General features: G+C 48.6%; 1 protein-coding gene across 6 annotated transcripts in view; it reads left to right on the forward strand.

The window, feature by feature from the left end:
* The window catches only part of PUF60 (poly(U) binding splicing factor 60), a 270,749-nt gene that overhangs the window by 131,815 nt on the left and 123,448 nt on the right, over positions 1–15,486 (forward strand). For all 6 annotated transcript variants that reach the window (XM_078686583.1, XM_078686581.1, XM_078686586.1 and 3 more), the window contains one exon: positions 1,211–1,303. In XM_078686583.1, the coding sequence (XP_078542709.1) occupies positions 1,211–1,303 (93 nt within the window). The remainder of the gene's footprint in view (positions 1–1,210; positions 1,304–15,486) is intronic.

Here is a 15,486-nt window from a genome sequence, read left to right on the forward strand (position 1 = left end):
GCAGCTTGCCCTTCTGTTGCCTGTAAAGCCTCACCTTTTAGTGATGTAATTTGTGAATAGTTCACAAACACCACATTCAGAATAATGGAGGGAATGGGTTAAGAAGCTCTTAAAGCAGCATTTTAATACCAGCATATTATAGAATTAAAACATCGGAGGGAAAAGATGCACTGTTCTACCACCCTGACTGAAAACTTGACTTGTTTGAAATTAGGTATTGAGGATGTTGGCATCAGACCTGCCTTGGCAGTGCCCAGCATGATGAGTTATAAAAGATACTTTTGTGAGGAGCCAGCTGCATCTTCCTTTTCTCTTTCTCTCTGTCTCCCTCTGTCTTTCTCCATACAAGGAACGGGACCCTGGCTATCAAGGGAATAGTTGTCGTCCGCCTCGACCTCTGAGTGGAACAGGAAATGGTGGTGAGGTACTGGGTAGTATTATGATAGCTACAGCTGGAAGAGCAATGGAAACGTAAGCAAACCTGGCAAGGAATAATGCAGCAATTTGCCAATTGTCCCATTGCAGACCTACATCATTCGTTTCCCGCCATGCTGTATTCCCACAGAGGTTAATTATGAAGTCTCTTGCTGATTTATCTCTGTTCTAGGCCCTGCTTGTTGGTGTTTTATAACCCTGAACAATTATTTGGTGTTCCTTCGAGGTCAGTTCATAATTTTGGGTTGACTTCTGTTAATGAAAATAAGCAAAGCACTAACACACAAGACCAATGCTATATTCATGTCTTGCTTCAGGCATACCGTGCACGTTCTAATATGTGGCGTGATCCATGATCCTCTTCAGCATCAATGGTAGGCCTTCTTTTCAAGGCTTCCACTGTCCCTTGCATTCCCAAACAGTTTGGCTTGTCCAATCTAGATGTTCACACGAGACTGGAGGGCTTGTCTCTGTTTGTCACAGCTTTCCAGGTTTCTACAGCAGCAGGTGTGAATTCACCACCTTGGTATTGTCTGAATAGTACATTTGCCATACTGTGATGTTTGCGCTCCTTGGGTATTCAGGTGTAGTTTGCTTACACTGTTTTTATAAGCAGCACTTTGCCTGCAGCGCTGTACATGTAGAATTAAATATCACACCAGGGAACCAAATGGCAGGGATTGCCCCATTTTGGTATCTAGGGTTTAAGATGTATAGAAAGCATGAGATATGTTGCATTTGCTCAGTATGTTCATTTGTTTTTCTCGTTTGCCAGGGTTTTGCTTTCGTGGAATATGAGGTGCCAGAAGCTGCCCAGCTGGCCTTGGAGCAAATGAACTCTGTCATGCTGGGAGGCAGGAATATAAAAGTAAGCATTTTCTTGTGTTCTGTGTAGATGGCAGTGGAGCATTTGAAGAAACACTATTGTTCAAAAAGAACTAATGATTCTGTAGTAGGGGATCTCTGTGTATAGTCATAATCTGTGAATAGTCCCGCCCATGTGCGGGGACCCCGGAGCAATCAAAATAGTCTCTTAAGTCGTCTTCTTCTGCAGTCCTGCCTAGACACTTAAGAGAAAATAAAAGACAAATAATGCAGCCTGACGTTAACAAGGCTACATCGGCCAGCACTTCATTCTGAAGTGAAAAGGATAGCCAAATAATATAATTAAATTGTACACATTTTACAGCGTTTTACCACACATATAGAAACTCCCCTTCACAAAAATCCTTTGCATGATGGAAAGAAAGGGTTGGACAGACAAGCCTCATAGGCTGCCATTATGTGTCTGGAAAAGGGATTCCGTGCTGTGTGCCTTCCACTGCGACACGAAGATCGACGTGGAGGAGGGCAAAGGTCGATGTGGAGAAGGTCGACGTGGAGGAGGTCGACGTGGAGGAGGTCGACGTGGAGGAGGTCGACGTGGAGGAGGTCGACGTGGAGGAGGTCGACGTGGAGGAGGTCGACGTGGAGGAGGTCGACGTGGAGGAGGTCGACGTGGAGGAGGTCGACGTGGAGGAGGTCGACGTGGAGGAGGTCGACGTGGAGGAGGTCGACGTGGAGGAGGTCGACGTGACGTGGAGGAGGAGGAGGTCGACGTGACGTGGAGGAGGAGGAGGTCGACGTGGAGGAGGAGGAGGTCGACGTGGAGGTATGACCGCTCTTTGTGAGAGTCCCTGCAACAATTCATTGAGCTCCTCCGAGGGACAGAAGGGAAGATTTTCAGGAAATCTTGAATGAGGGCATGATGGTTTCCAACCAAGTCATCAGCGCGGCTGCGGATGCCTCTCTCCAGGCTGCTCACGGGTACTGCCATGGAGTAAACTTGAGACGCCACTCCTGGTTGCGCCTTACCTCTCTTAAGCCGGAGGCGCAGCAGCGTTTTGCCAACATGACCTTTTCGGGCACTACCCTCTTCGGGACTCATGCAGATGAGGAAATGGCCCGCATGAAGGCAGAAGTTGAGACGCTGAGGCGGTAGGTTTGGAGAAACCAAAGGACCAGCGGAAGTCTTTCCGCCCCTTCCAGAGGCGCCACTCCTCCCAACGATTCCAGCGAGGTCAGGGTCGCCAAGCTGGCCAACAGCAGCAGCAGCAACAACTATATCAGAGGCAGCCCTTCCCGAAGTGTCTGAGGGGCAGAGGCGGTCAGCAGGCCTCATCGGGGAATAAGGGCCTCGTCTGTTACCCACTCCGGTTGGGGGAAGCATTCAGAATTACCCGGGAGAGCGGGAAAAAATTACTCTGGACTAGTGGGTGCTGAATATTGTTTGCAATGGATACAGTCTTCGTTTTGTCAGCCCTCCAGCTATTCCACCGGTTCGCTCGCAATACCAGCTGCGCGAGCTCCAAGCGGAGGCTGATACCCTATTAAGAAAAAGGGCGATAGTAGACGTCCCTCAGTCTCAATGGGGAAAGGGTCTATACTCCAGGTTCTTTCTGGGGCGCAAAAAAGGACAAGAACGAGTTCAGGCCCATTCTGGATTTGCAACAAGCAAACAAGTGGATCCGCGGGGAGAAGTTTTGTATGCTGTCCTTGCACCAGATTTATCCTCCGCTGCATCGAGGAGACTGGCTTTGCGCAATAGATCTGCAGGATGCATACTTCCATGTACCCATTTCAGTGCAGAAAGAAAGCAATAATAAAAGCAAAACGTTCCATAAACACCGGAAAAATACTTTTTCTGTTGTTTTTAGTGGCGCGGACATTTGTAACCACTGATAATAACTGTTTTTTAATATATTGAAAACACTGGAAAAAACCCCACCAGAATTTACCAAAAATAGAAACTGAAAACAGGAAAGCCTAGCTGTGCATTATTCCGCGGTCTTGTGGTTGGGTCCGGATTCGTAGTCTTTTCTTTCTTTTTTTTTTTTTTTTTGTTGTTGTAGCCCAGGTGGGCGGCGACGTCCCACCTTTTGGTGTATTTCCGGTGACGTTGGCACGCTTCCTTCGGAAGCTCCCACCCTTGGGCGCCATCTTCAGATTCTTTTTTCTGCGGTTGGGTCTGGATCGTTCCCGAAAGGGCTCCAGACATTTTTGGAGAAAGAAGAAGAAAATACGCACTTTTTGCAAGAAAAGAGATTGAGAAGACTACAAAAGAATACACCATCGAAGAGGACGACGAAGGAGTAGAAGAACTTCGAGAACTTCAAGAACTTCGACGTCCATCGGAGAATGCAAGCTCAGGGGGCTCCCTGAACGCATGAGATGGACAACACTCCTTTCAAATTCTGCCGTAACTGCCACCACAAGTACGCGCAGAAGGACTAGCACCCAGTCTGCAACCTTTGCCTACCGGTCGACCACGAGAGCGACGACTGCAGCGCCTGCTCCGTCTTCACGCCGAAGACTCTTCGAGTGAGAAAGAGTCAGAGGATAGCCAACGCCACCATGCAGGGCAAGGGACAGCCACCGTCCCTTCGAGACCTGGGGCTATCATCGGACGAGGAGGACAACGCCACCGCCGAACACGACGGCTAAACGGTCGTAGAGACCTATATTACGAAGACTCCAAAGAAGGTAGGAGACTCTACAGCCACTAAGGCACCGAGAGACCCCGAGTCTCGAAAAATTGAGGGCAAGGCCTCGATAGCGCCGACGCCAAAAACTTCGGCGTCCGTGGCTACTCCAAGGCACAGCGGATCCTCTGAGAAGGACTCCCAGGCGCCGAGAGCTGGAGAACAGCAGAAGACGTTGAAAATCGCCCCAGACAAGGAGCATTCGACTCCGAGGGAAAAGGACCGGAAGGGCCCTCCAGCGCCAACGAAGGACCCGAGAGCCAGCTCGGCCCCGAAACCTTCGACGACAAAAGTCGGCTCGGCGCCGAAAAGATCAGCCGACCCATTCGACGCAGATCCCGCGGCCGAAATGGAGAAAAAGAAAAAACGGCTCGAGGCCGAGATGGGAAAACATCTTGCAGCGGAAAAAAGATTTCGACGCCAGGATGACGGAATACACAATCCCGACAAAACCTAGGCTACAGGTGGTCGAGGAAACAGAGGAGGAGGACTACGACGTCGAAGGACAGTTGATGGTCGAGACCTTCGATGACCAAGAGGAGGCCTCCTACTACGACGAGGAAGGAGACGGGGACCGCAGGACACTCCTCGGGCCCGCATCCTCGGAAACTCAGGATATAGATTGGCAGGACGTTGACACCGAGAGTCCAGAGGAAGCCGTCGACACGTATCCCTCGAGGCCTTCGCCGCCGGATGACCTCGGAGTCTACAACACAGTCATCAGGAATGCAGCTGCAGTTTTCAAGGTGAAACTCGACGAAGAGAAGCAGAAAGCAGACTTCCTTCTAGAGACACTGCTCCCTACACAAACAAGGAGCCAGTTCCTGCTTATGCTCGACAGTGTCATGGCACAGGGAAAAGAGGCTTTAAAAGAACTAGCCACATGCAAAGCCGTCACTCCCAGGACGGAGAAAAAGTATAAACATTCCTCCAAAGACCCACCCTACATTCAGGGATTGGTCTCGGCAGACTCCATCATCGCAGCCACGGCAAGAAAGAGGGCCAATATGCCTACCACTTCTGGGCCACCTCCAGACAAAGAAAGCAAGAGGATGGACTTGGTGGGGAGAAGAATTGAACGGAATGCCGCAATGCACTGGCGCATGGCGAATTCCAATGCACTGCTCAACAGACACCAGTACCAGATCCTGGAAGAGCTGGGCCAGTTAATAAAGAACATGCCACAGGAATTCAGGCAAAGAGCGGAGAACCTTGTCAAAGAGGGGAATAATGTAGCCAGTTCTTGCCTCAAGACTGCCCTGGACGGAGCAGACACCTCCAGCAGGCTCATGAGGATGGGCATCACGGAAAGGAGACAAGCCTGGCTCCGAATTTCGGGCTTCAAGCCAGAGATGCAGCACAGCATCCAAAACACACCGTTAAACGGAGAAACGCTGTTCGGGGCTCCAGTTGACGAGAAGCTCAGTCAACTGAAGAAGGATAATGAAACTGCAAGATCCATGGGTGCGCTGCAGTTCAGGGGTACTAAAAGGGGCACCCCCTCATGAAGACCTAACGGGAGGGGAGGAAACCAGCCAGGAACATCACACCAGGCGTTCCAACATACCCACCAAGCAGACACCCAGACACAGCATGGGCAGCAAAAGCAGTCATGGCAGTACCAACCTAGAGGCCAGTCCTTTCGCGGGAGAGGGAATGGACGTGGACAGAATAAGAGAGGGGGACAGCAACCCGCCTCTAAGTGACTCAATAAAAATCCATGTGCCCACCCGAGCAAAAACTCCCAGGGTGAAGCACAAACACATCGGGCAGGAGTTACACAAACTAGACACCTCTGTACATGTAAGACCAGTGGGTTCCGTTTGGTCTGAAGTCTGCACCCTGGACTTTTTCGAAATGCATGGCGGTGGTGGCGGCGCACCTGAGAAAGAACAAGGTGTTTGTCTACCCGTACCTGGACGACTGGCTGATCAAAGCCTTTCACCTTCCAGGTAGCACAATTGCATTTCAACAGGACGGCTTTTCTGTTGAGCAAACTGGGTCTACACATCAACATGTCCAAGTCTATTCCGACTCCTATTCAGTGTCTGCAGTACTTGAGAGCCTCCATCAATACTCTCAGAGCAAGTGTGTGTCCTTCGGAGGAGCGACGCTTATCGATCCTTCGGAAGGCTCAGACTCTCATGCCCGTTTCATCAACGACGGTTAGGACAGTGTCGTCTCTCCCGGGGTCGATGGCTTCTTGCATCTTCCTTACTCCACATGCACGCCTCCACATGAGACCGCTGCAGGAATGTCGGGTGGATCAGTGGGACCAGAAACGAGGGAACTGGAAGGACAAGATCACACTGTTCCAGCATGCTCAGCAGTCACTGAAGTGGTGGCGTTCAGCAGAGTATCTCCTCAAGGGGGTTCCATTCCACAAGAACATTCCAATACAGACCATTGTGACGGGTGCTTCTCTCCAGGGCTGGGGAGCGCATTCAGACCATCTGCAGATCCAAGGAACGTGGTCCCAGGCGGAGTCCACGTACCGTATCAATTTTCTGGAACTCAGAGCTGTTCACTTGACACTGAAGGCCTTTCATCCATCCTTCCAGACCAACTCCCTGCTTGTACAGATGGACAATATGACCACGATGTTGTATCACCTCAACAAGCAGGGAGGCTCGAGATCGCGCACACTGTCTCAGGAAGCGCAGGCGATCTGGCACTGGCTGCTAGCCAGAGGACTGACGATAACGGCTACCCATCTACCAGGTGTGCAGAATGCTCAGGCGGACGTACTCAGCAGGCTCGTTCAGGAGAAGCCCAAGTGGGTTCTAAACGACGAGGTGCTAGGAAACATCTTAGAAAGATGGGGCACTGCAGACGAAGATCTGTTCGCCACCGCCGAAAACAGCAAATGCCGAGACTTCGCCTCCAGGTTTTACCAACCAGGGACTCTGGGGAATGGGCTATGAATCAGCTGGTCGAACAGCTTTCTGTACGCTTTTCCACCTATTCCCCTGATTACGTCAGTGCTCATCAAGCTGTCTCAATCCAAAGTGCGAATGATCCTCATTTCTCCGGAGTGGCCTCGACAGTGGTGGTTCACAGACCTGCTCCACCGGTGTCTCCAACCCCATCTGCGGGTTCCATGTCGGCCGGACCTTCTAATGAAGTTCGGGGGCAGGTGGTGCACCCCAACCTCTCATCGTTGAGTTTGGCGGCATGGCTCCTGAGATAGAACAATATGGACACTTGAACTTGCCTGACAACTGTATGGAAATACGTAAGGAGGCTAAAAGGCCATCCACCAGGACTTCCTATGCCTACAAGTGAAAGAGGTTCTGCATTTGGTGCACATCCAAGAACACTGATCCTACCTCCTGCAAGGAAGATGTCATCCTTCCATACCTCTTGCATTTAGCTCAATCTGGCCTTAATTTCCATTCTATTAAGGTTCACCTCGCAGCATTAACTGCGTATAGGAAATGTCCTTCACAGACATCCTTTTTCCAGGTACCTGTAATTAAAGATTTTTTGGAGGGTTTGAAGAAGGTGTTTCCCCCCATTAGGCGCCCGTCGCTTTCATGGGAGCTGAATGTGGTGCTGTCCAGGTTGATGAAGGAGCCTATTGAGCCTATTCATAAGGCTTCTCTACAGCATTTATCATGGAAGGCGGCTTTCCTTGTGGCTATAACATCAGTGCGCAGGGTGAGTGAGATTCAGGCTTTGTGTTGTCAAGAGCCCTATACAGTATGTTCGAGGCATGTGGGCTGCTGAATTCATATCTGTGCATAGATCGCCGCCTAGTGTTGGGTCCGGATGATTGCACCTTGTTGCCCTGGAAGAGTCTTCGAAGTATCACGAGATAGGTGACTCCTCCCCTGGACTATATTGCGCATGGGCATCTTCTCCATCCTCAGATTGTTTTTTTCCGCCATTGGGTTCGTATGTTATTCCTATACTCCAACTTCGGAATCGAAACTAAACTTTTCTAGAGGCCAAAAGGCCTTCGACTTCCCAACGGTATTGTTCTCGTTCGGTAATTCCTGACTCAATCAAGCCTTCCATCTGGACTCGGTCGTTGACACGGGCCGCTGGGACTTTTCGATGCCACGTGGGCCTGCTGTTGATGGAAAGGAGCCCGTTCAAAAGGTGCCCACAATGCCACTCCAAGTCCCCGCATACTGACACACACAGTATACAACAAGTGCCTATCACCAGACCACAAGGAAGAAACCTGCCCAGCCTGCGCCCAATTCCGTTCGAAAAAAACAATCCGGATTCGACGGGCCGCTAGGCAAGAGATGCAGCGACAGGCACCGGAACCAGACAACATCTTTGAGGATGAACAGGAACTTCCAGAAGGAGAAGATTCGGATCTAGAGATCGTCACCGTCAAGACCACTCGGACTCTGATGACGAAATCCCACCGGGGCAAACCGTGACTACATTGCCCCCGACACCAATTAGCCCGTTACCGAAGGCTCCGATCGAGACATCGCCTAAAGGCCTTTGCCAAGATCCGAAACAGCATTCGGCAGCCCCGCCGTCCGGCTCGACTTCGAAAATAAAGACTAAGTAACGTTACCCCAAAGAAGGTTCTACAACCCAAAAAGGGCGTCGAACCGAAGAAGGTCGTACAGCCCAAGGGCGTCGACCCGAAGAAGGCCGTCGAGCCAAAAAGTGCAGAACCAAAGAAGGCCATCGTGCCAAAGAAGGCCGCCGAACCGAAGGGCGCCGACCCGAATCAGGCCGTCGACCCAAAGAAGGCCTCTGCGCCGAAAGTCGTCGAACTGAAGACCTGGTTATTCTCGAACTAGATTTCTTCTGTCTCCTTCCTCTGTGTTTCCTGTCTGTTGTTATGTTTTTTTAGCTTCCTTTTCTGGGTCTGGAGCATAAAAGCGCCGGGACACTCCTTTGGAGTAGCCGTTGCGCTATACAAGACCCATATATAACATAACATAACTGAAGGTCGCCGACACAGAGGGCGTCGTACCAAAGCCTTTGGCCCAGCCAAAAAAGGTTATCGAACCAAACAAAGGCACCGAGCCGAAAACAAGGGCTCCTAAAAAACCAGTCGATCCGAGAAAAATCGTCGACTCGACAAAAGACCGTCAACCTAAAAAACCTGTCGAGCACAGAAAGCGCATCGAACCTAAAGATCCGGTCGATCCGCAATCAATCGCCGAGCCGGGCAAACAGCCCGAGCCGAAGAAGAGCAATAAGGCACCGAAAGTCGTCGAACCAAAATAGGTTGTCGACCCGAAGGCAACGGTAGATCCTAAAAAGACTGAGCCAAAAAAAGTCAAAGACACAGCCACGGACCGTGGAAGAACTCTTCCACCCAGAGCCATCGGAGGATCGGGGTAAAATATACATCAACTCTGAGACTGGTAAAGTCACTATTTTACACAGGAAAAAGAGACCATTGGACACTGAGCCTCATTCCCCCATTCCTCTGAAGAAAAAGGACTTTGGGACTTCTCCCTCTAGACCCTTCTTTCCTTTCTATCCCACTATGCCTACTACGCCTTTCGCTCCTTACTCTCCTACTCATTCTGGGGACAATGAGGGCGACACAGGGGAAGATCCCCAATATGATATTAACTATCCTGAGGATCCTAACCCTCAAAATGAACCATGGGTAGATCCCACTGATCCATATGACACGCATCCCATCCCTGACACCTCCTCATACCCAACAAGGCCGTCCCCTACTGACGACACCATTATCTTCAACCAGCTAATAGATAGGGCACCCCAGTAATACAATGTAGACATGCACAATGGCCCTATAGAAGATGACTTTTTATTTGACACATTCCTTACTACTGAGAAAAATGTCAGAACACTCCCTATGTTGAAAGGGGTCCTAAAACGAGCCAGACATATTTAAAGATACAGTCAGAGCACTTGTAATCAATCCCAGGATTGAAAACAAATATAGAGCGGCCCCTACAGACCCTACTTATATCAGAGGTCAGTTGCCATTAGATTCACTGGTGGTGGCCAACGCACGCAAACGGGCCAACTCACAAACAGGAGAAGCTCCACCTCCTGATAAAGAGTCCAAAATACTAGAGGCCTCGGGTAAAAGAGTAGCATCCCTGGCCTCCAATTCATGGAGAATTGCAAATACACAAGCTCTACTAGCTCGTTACGACAGGGCACATTACGACCAGCTTGAAAGTTTGATGCAACACCTGCCTGAGCCTTTCAAGGCACAAGCTACTGACCTCATACAGGAGGGGAAATTTATTACATACGCCTCCATTATATGCGCGCTTGACGCAGCAGACACTGCAGCCAAGGTCCATTAACACGAGCGTCTTATTACGAAGACATGCATGGCTACGCATTTCTGGCTTTAAGAACGCGGTGCAATCCACCATTCTTAACCAACCAGTCAATCAAGACTTCCTTTTCAGGCCTGCTGTCGACACCATTTTAGACAAAACGAAGGAGGATACGGAAACCGCAAAATGAATGGGTGCATTGCAGTTTCAACAACGCAGAGGTTCCTTTCGACGCTCCTCATACAGAGCAGCTACACGAGGCAATACTTCACAAACCTCATCTACATACAAAAACAACACACAAGGTTCCTTTAACAAGAACTCCAACAGAGGAGGGTATAGGGGCAACAATAATAAGGGACGAGAACGTGGAGGCAATAACACCAGAGCCTCCACTGCCACAAAACAGTGACTTCATCACACTACCTCCAGACCATCTAACGCCGGTCGGAGGCAGAATCCAACAGTTCCTACCTGTCTGGAACTCAATTACCACAGACAGGTGGGTCCGACAAATTATCCAGTATGGCTATTGCCTAGAACTCACCTCTACCCCACCAAACATACCACCCAGGCACCGTCCTATGTCCAAGGAACACATCACTCTGCTACAACAAGAGGTGAAATGCATGCTGGAAAAGGGGCCAGCCAGTCCCTTTTCAACACCAAGGGACAGGAGTATACTCACTATACTTCCTTATTCCCAAAAAGGACGGTTCACTCAGACCAATATTGGACCTCAGACCCCTAAATCAATACATACTGTCGGAGCACTTCCATATGATCACACTACAGCAAGTGCTCCCGCTGCTCCAGCAAGGAGACTTCCTAGCAACAATGGACCTCAAGGATGCATATTTTCACATACCCATCCACCCAGCTCACAGGAAATACCTCAGGTTCACAATAGAAGGTCAACACTACCAATTCAAGGTACTCCCCTGGGGTAACCACAGCTCCAAGAGTGTTTACAAAATGCTTAGCGACAGTAGCTGCACATCTCACGAGGCAACACATCCACGTGTTCCCATACCTAGACGATTGGCTAATACAAGCAAAATCGTACGAACAGTGTGCAAAAGGCACGTCTCAAACACTTCAGATGCTACACAGCCTAGGCTTTTCGATAAACTACCCAGAATCGCATTTACAACCATCCCACACACAACAATATCTGGGAGCTACTATAGACACCTCGGTAGCAAAGGCATATCCAAACTCAGCAAGGATAACCAGCATGCAGATGCTCATTCGCAAATTCCTGCCACAACACTCTTTGCCAGCTCGAGTCTTCATGCAGCTCATAGGCATGATGGCGTCCTGCATATTCATTGTCCCCCATGCCCGACTACAAATGCGTCCATTGCAAGAATGCCTAGCACGGCAGTGGAACCAAGCTCAAGGACAACTGAAAGACCTAGTGTTGGTAGACAGTCGCGCCTACAACTCTGCAGTGGTGGAACCCACAAAACCTTTCCAAGGGGCGACTGTTCCAAGAGCAAGTTCCACAACTAATACTAACAACGGACGCATCACTGACAGGTTGGGGAGCCCACCTACTTCAATACACAGTACAAGGGCTCTGGACAATCAAACAAAAGAAACTGCATATCAACCAACTAGAGTTGCTGGCAATATTCCTAGCTCTAAAAGCGTTCCAAAAATACCCGTACAGCAAGACTGTGTTGATCCGGACGGACAACATGACAGCCATGTACTATATCCAGAAGCAGGGAGGGACACACTCCCCACAGCTATCCCACTTAGCACAGAGCATATGGAAGTGGGCAATTCCAAAAGACATCTTTCTCCTGGCAGAACACCTCCCAGGAAAAGACAATCAAATAGCGGATCTGCTCAGCAGACACAGCCACAACTTCACGAATGGGAGATTCCCCCCGAAGATCTCCAGCCATTCTTCGAACAGTTGGGGGCACCCAGAAATAGACCTGTTTGCCACAAACCAAAACTCAAAATGCCGGTACTTTGCCGCCAGATTCCCACATCCGCTGTCACAGGGCAATGCGTATGGATGAACTGGTCAGGCAGATTTGCGTACGCTTTTCCCCCAGCACCACTGATCCCGCTGGTAGCACGCAAACTGCGGCAACAGTCATTCACACTAATCCTAGTTTCTCCCACATGGGCGAGACAGCGTGGTACACGACGTTCTTGGAACTTTCAGTAGTTCCTCACCAAAGGCTGCACCTCGCACCCCATCTTCTAACTCAGAACCATGGAGAAATCAGACACCCAGATCCCAATCAGATGAACCTAGCGATCTGGCTCCTGAAGTCTCAGAATTTGGATACCTTAACTTGCCTCCAGACTGTATGAACATCATTAAGGAGGCAAGACGACCGACCACTAGAGCATGCTATGCAGCTAAATTGAAGAGATTTGTTATTTACTGCAACAATAACCAAATCACCCCATTAGACGCTTCCATTCAGAACATTATAGGTTACCTACTGCATCTTCGAAGATGCAACCTAGCCTACTCTTCAATAAGACTACAACTTGCTGCTATAGCAGCATACCTTCAAAACAGACAGCCCCTTTCACTGTTTAGAGTACCAGCAATCAAGGCTTTTATGGAGGGTCTTAAAAGGGTGATTCCTCCAAGGCACCCACCTTCCCCAGCCTGGAACCTAAATATAGTACTTACCAGACTCATGGGCCCTCCTTTCCAACCTTTACACTCATGCGAATTGCAATTTCTAACATGGAAGGTGGCATTCTTGATTGCCAATACCTCACTCAGGCGAGTTAGTGAGCTACAAGCATTAACAAATCAAGAACCATTCATGCAAATACATGCTAACAAGGTAGTTCTTAGAACAAACCCTAAATTTATGCCAAAAGTCGTTTCAACTTTCCATATCAATCAGTCAATAGAACTGCCAGTGTTCTTCCAAAATCCACAGTCAGTAGCGGTAAGAGCCCTACTCACACTGGACGTAAAGAGAGCTCTGCTTTATTATGTGGACAGAACGAAATCATTTAGGAAAACAAAGCAATTATTTGTTGCTTTTTCACCACAACATAAGGGGAATCCCATATCAAAGTCAGGAATAGCCAGATGGATTGTTAAATGCATTCAAATTTGTTATCAAAAGGCAAAACGCACTTTAACCGTACCCCCAAGAGCACACTCTACGAGGAAAATGGGGGCATCCATGGCTTTCAAAGGAAATATCCTTCTTGAGGACATATGTAGAGCAGCCACATTGACTACCATACACACTTTCACAAAACACTACTGTGTAGACGTGCAAGCAAAGCAGCAAGCTGCTGTAGGTCAGACTGTCCTCAAAACTCTCTTTCAAACTGCTGCAGCTGACACAGGTAACCACCGCTAGAGGAGATACTGCTATACAGTCTATGCACAGATATGAATTCAGCAGCCCACATGCTTCGAACGGAATATGCTACTTACCAGTGTGCTTCTGTTCTTGGCATGTAGGGCTGCTGACATTCATATCGCCCGCCCTCCTCCCCGGTGCCTGTCGCAGCTGCAGCATTATCTTTTGCATGGCCATCTCTTACTTTACTATCTCCATCTCTGCCACAATGGCGAAAAACAAACTGAGGATGGAGAAGATGCCCATGCGCACTATAGTCCAGGGGAGGAGTCACCTATCTCGTGATACTTCGAAGACTCTTCCAGGACAACAAGGTGCAATCATCCGGACCCAACACTAGGCGGCGATCTATGCACAGATTTGAATGTCAGCAGCCCTACATGCCAAGAGCAGATGCACACTGGTAAGTAGCATATTCCTTCATGCTTCCAAGGTTGTCATGAGGACTCGCCCTAAATTTTTCCCTAAGGTGATATCTGATTTCCATGTCAACCAGACAATTAATTTTTCAACATCCCTCCTCTACGGCGGAGAGGTCCCTTCATTCACTGGATGTGAGGTGGGTGTTAAAATTTTACTTCGATAAGACCAAGGACATTTGTAGGTCAGATCAGTTGTTTGTGAATTATGGTTCAGTCAGGACTGGTCTTGCCACCTCCAAACAGTCCATATCTAGGGGGATTGTGTCCTGTATACAACTATGTTACCAGAAGGCTAACGAGACTCTAGGGGGTAAGCCTAAGGCTCATTCAACTAGAGGCAAAGCGGCTACTATGGCTTTGCTACGCAACGTTCCCATTGCAGACATCTGTAGGGCGGCTACGTGGAAGTCTGTCCCCACATTTGCGAAGCATTAACACAAACTAGGGGCTTCAATGGCATTCTTAGGAATTATTCCCCTAGATGACATCTGCAAAGCAGCAACTTGGTCTACACCGCACACTTTCACAAAACACTATTGTGTAGATGTGCAAGCAAAACAAGCTAGTGTGGGCCAGGCTGTATTAAGAACACTTTTTCAAACCACTCTAACAGATACAGGTAGACACAGCTAAGGGGATAGCTGCTGTATAGTCTATGCACAAGTATACGATCTATAGCTCATATGCCGCAAACGGAAAAAATGCTACAGTATGCATCTGTTCTTGGCATGTAGAGCTTTAGGTTCGTATACGCCCACCCGCCTCCCCGGATACCTCTTTCTGATCCAGTACTATCTTAGTTAGATACATTAAACAGAGACACCTCTTTCTATTTCTTACTAACTCCATCATAACCCTTCATGGCAAAAACAATCGAGAGATGGAGTTGATACCCATGCGCACTATCGTCCTAAGGAGTAGTCCCCTACCTCGTGACTACAAAGACTTCTTCCAAGACAAAAACAAAGTGCAATATCCAAGCCCAACACCAGATGGCGATCTATGCACTAGTATACGAATCTACAGCTCTACATGCCAAGAACAGATGCATACTGTTAAGTAGCATTTTCACTCTTTAGTTTGTCTGCTGTTGAAAGGAGTTAAAGATTATTGATATTATAATTCGTACATTTGATGGCAGGTAACTATTCTCAGTATGGTAATGATTGATAGGATACTATGTGTTTTCTTCACCTTAAGTGAACACTGTGGTAAAACTAGTACCCCAACCTCAATATGGCTTTTAGATTGGCATACATGCTGGAAAAAAGTGTACATTTCTTTTAAAGTTTTCCTGATGTAACATTAGGGCGAATAAGCAAACCAAAGAGCCCAGTTAGCACAGTAATCTTTTTGAGGATGTACTAATGGAGAAGTCCGGCATCAGATAACCCTTCTATCATGGGCTTTCGATATCAAGAAGGAAAAATTCTAAGGAATACCTCTGTAGCCTATTCTGTTGAGCTTCCGTTGAAGGTATTTTTAAGGATTTGGA

Source organism: Lissotriton helveticus, chromosome 4_1 (genome assembly GCF_964261635.1).
Source record: "Lissotriton helveticus chromosome 4_1, aLisHel1.1, whole genome shotgun sequence".
Lineage (NCBI taxonomy): Eukaryota > Metazoa > Chordata > Amphibia > Caudata > Salamandridae > Lissotriton > Lissotriton helveticus.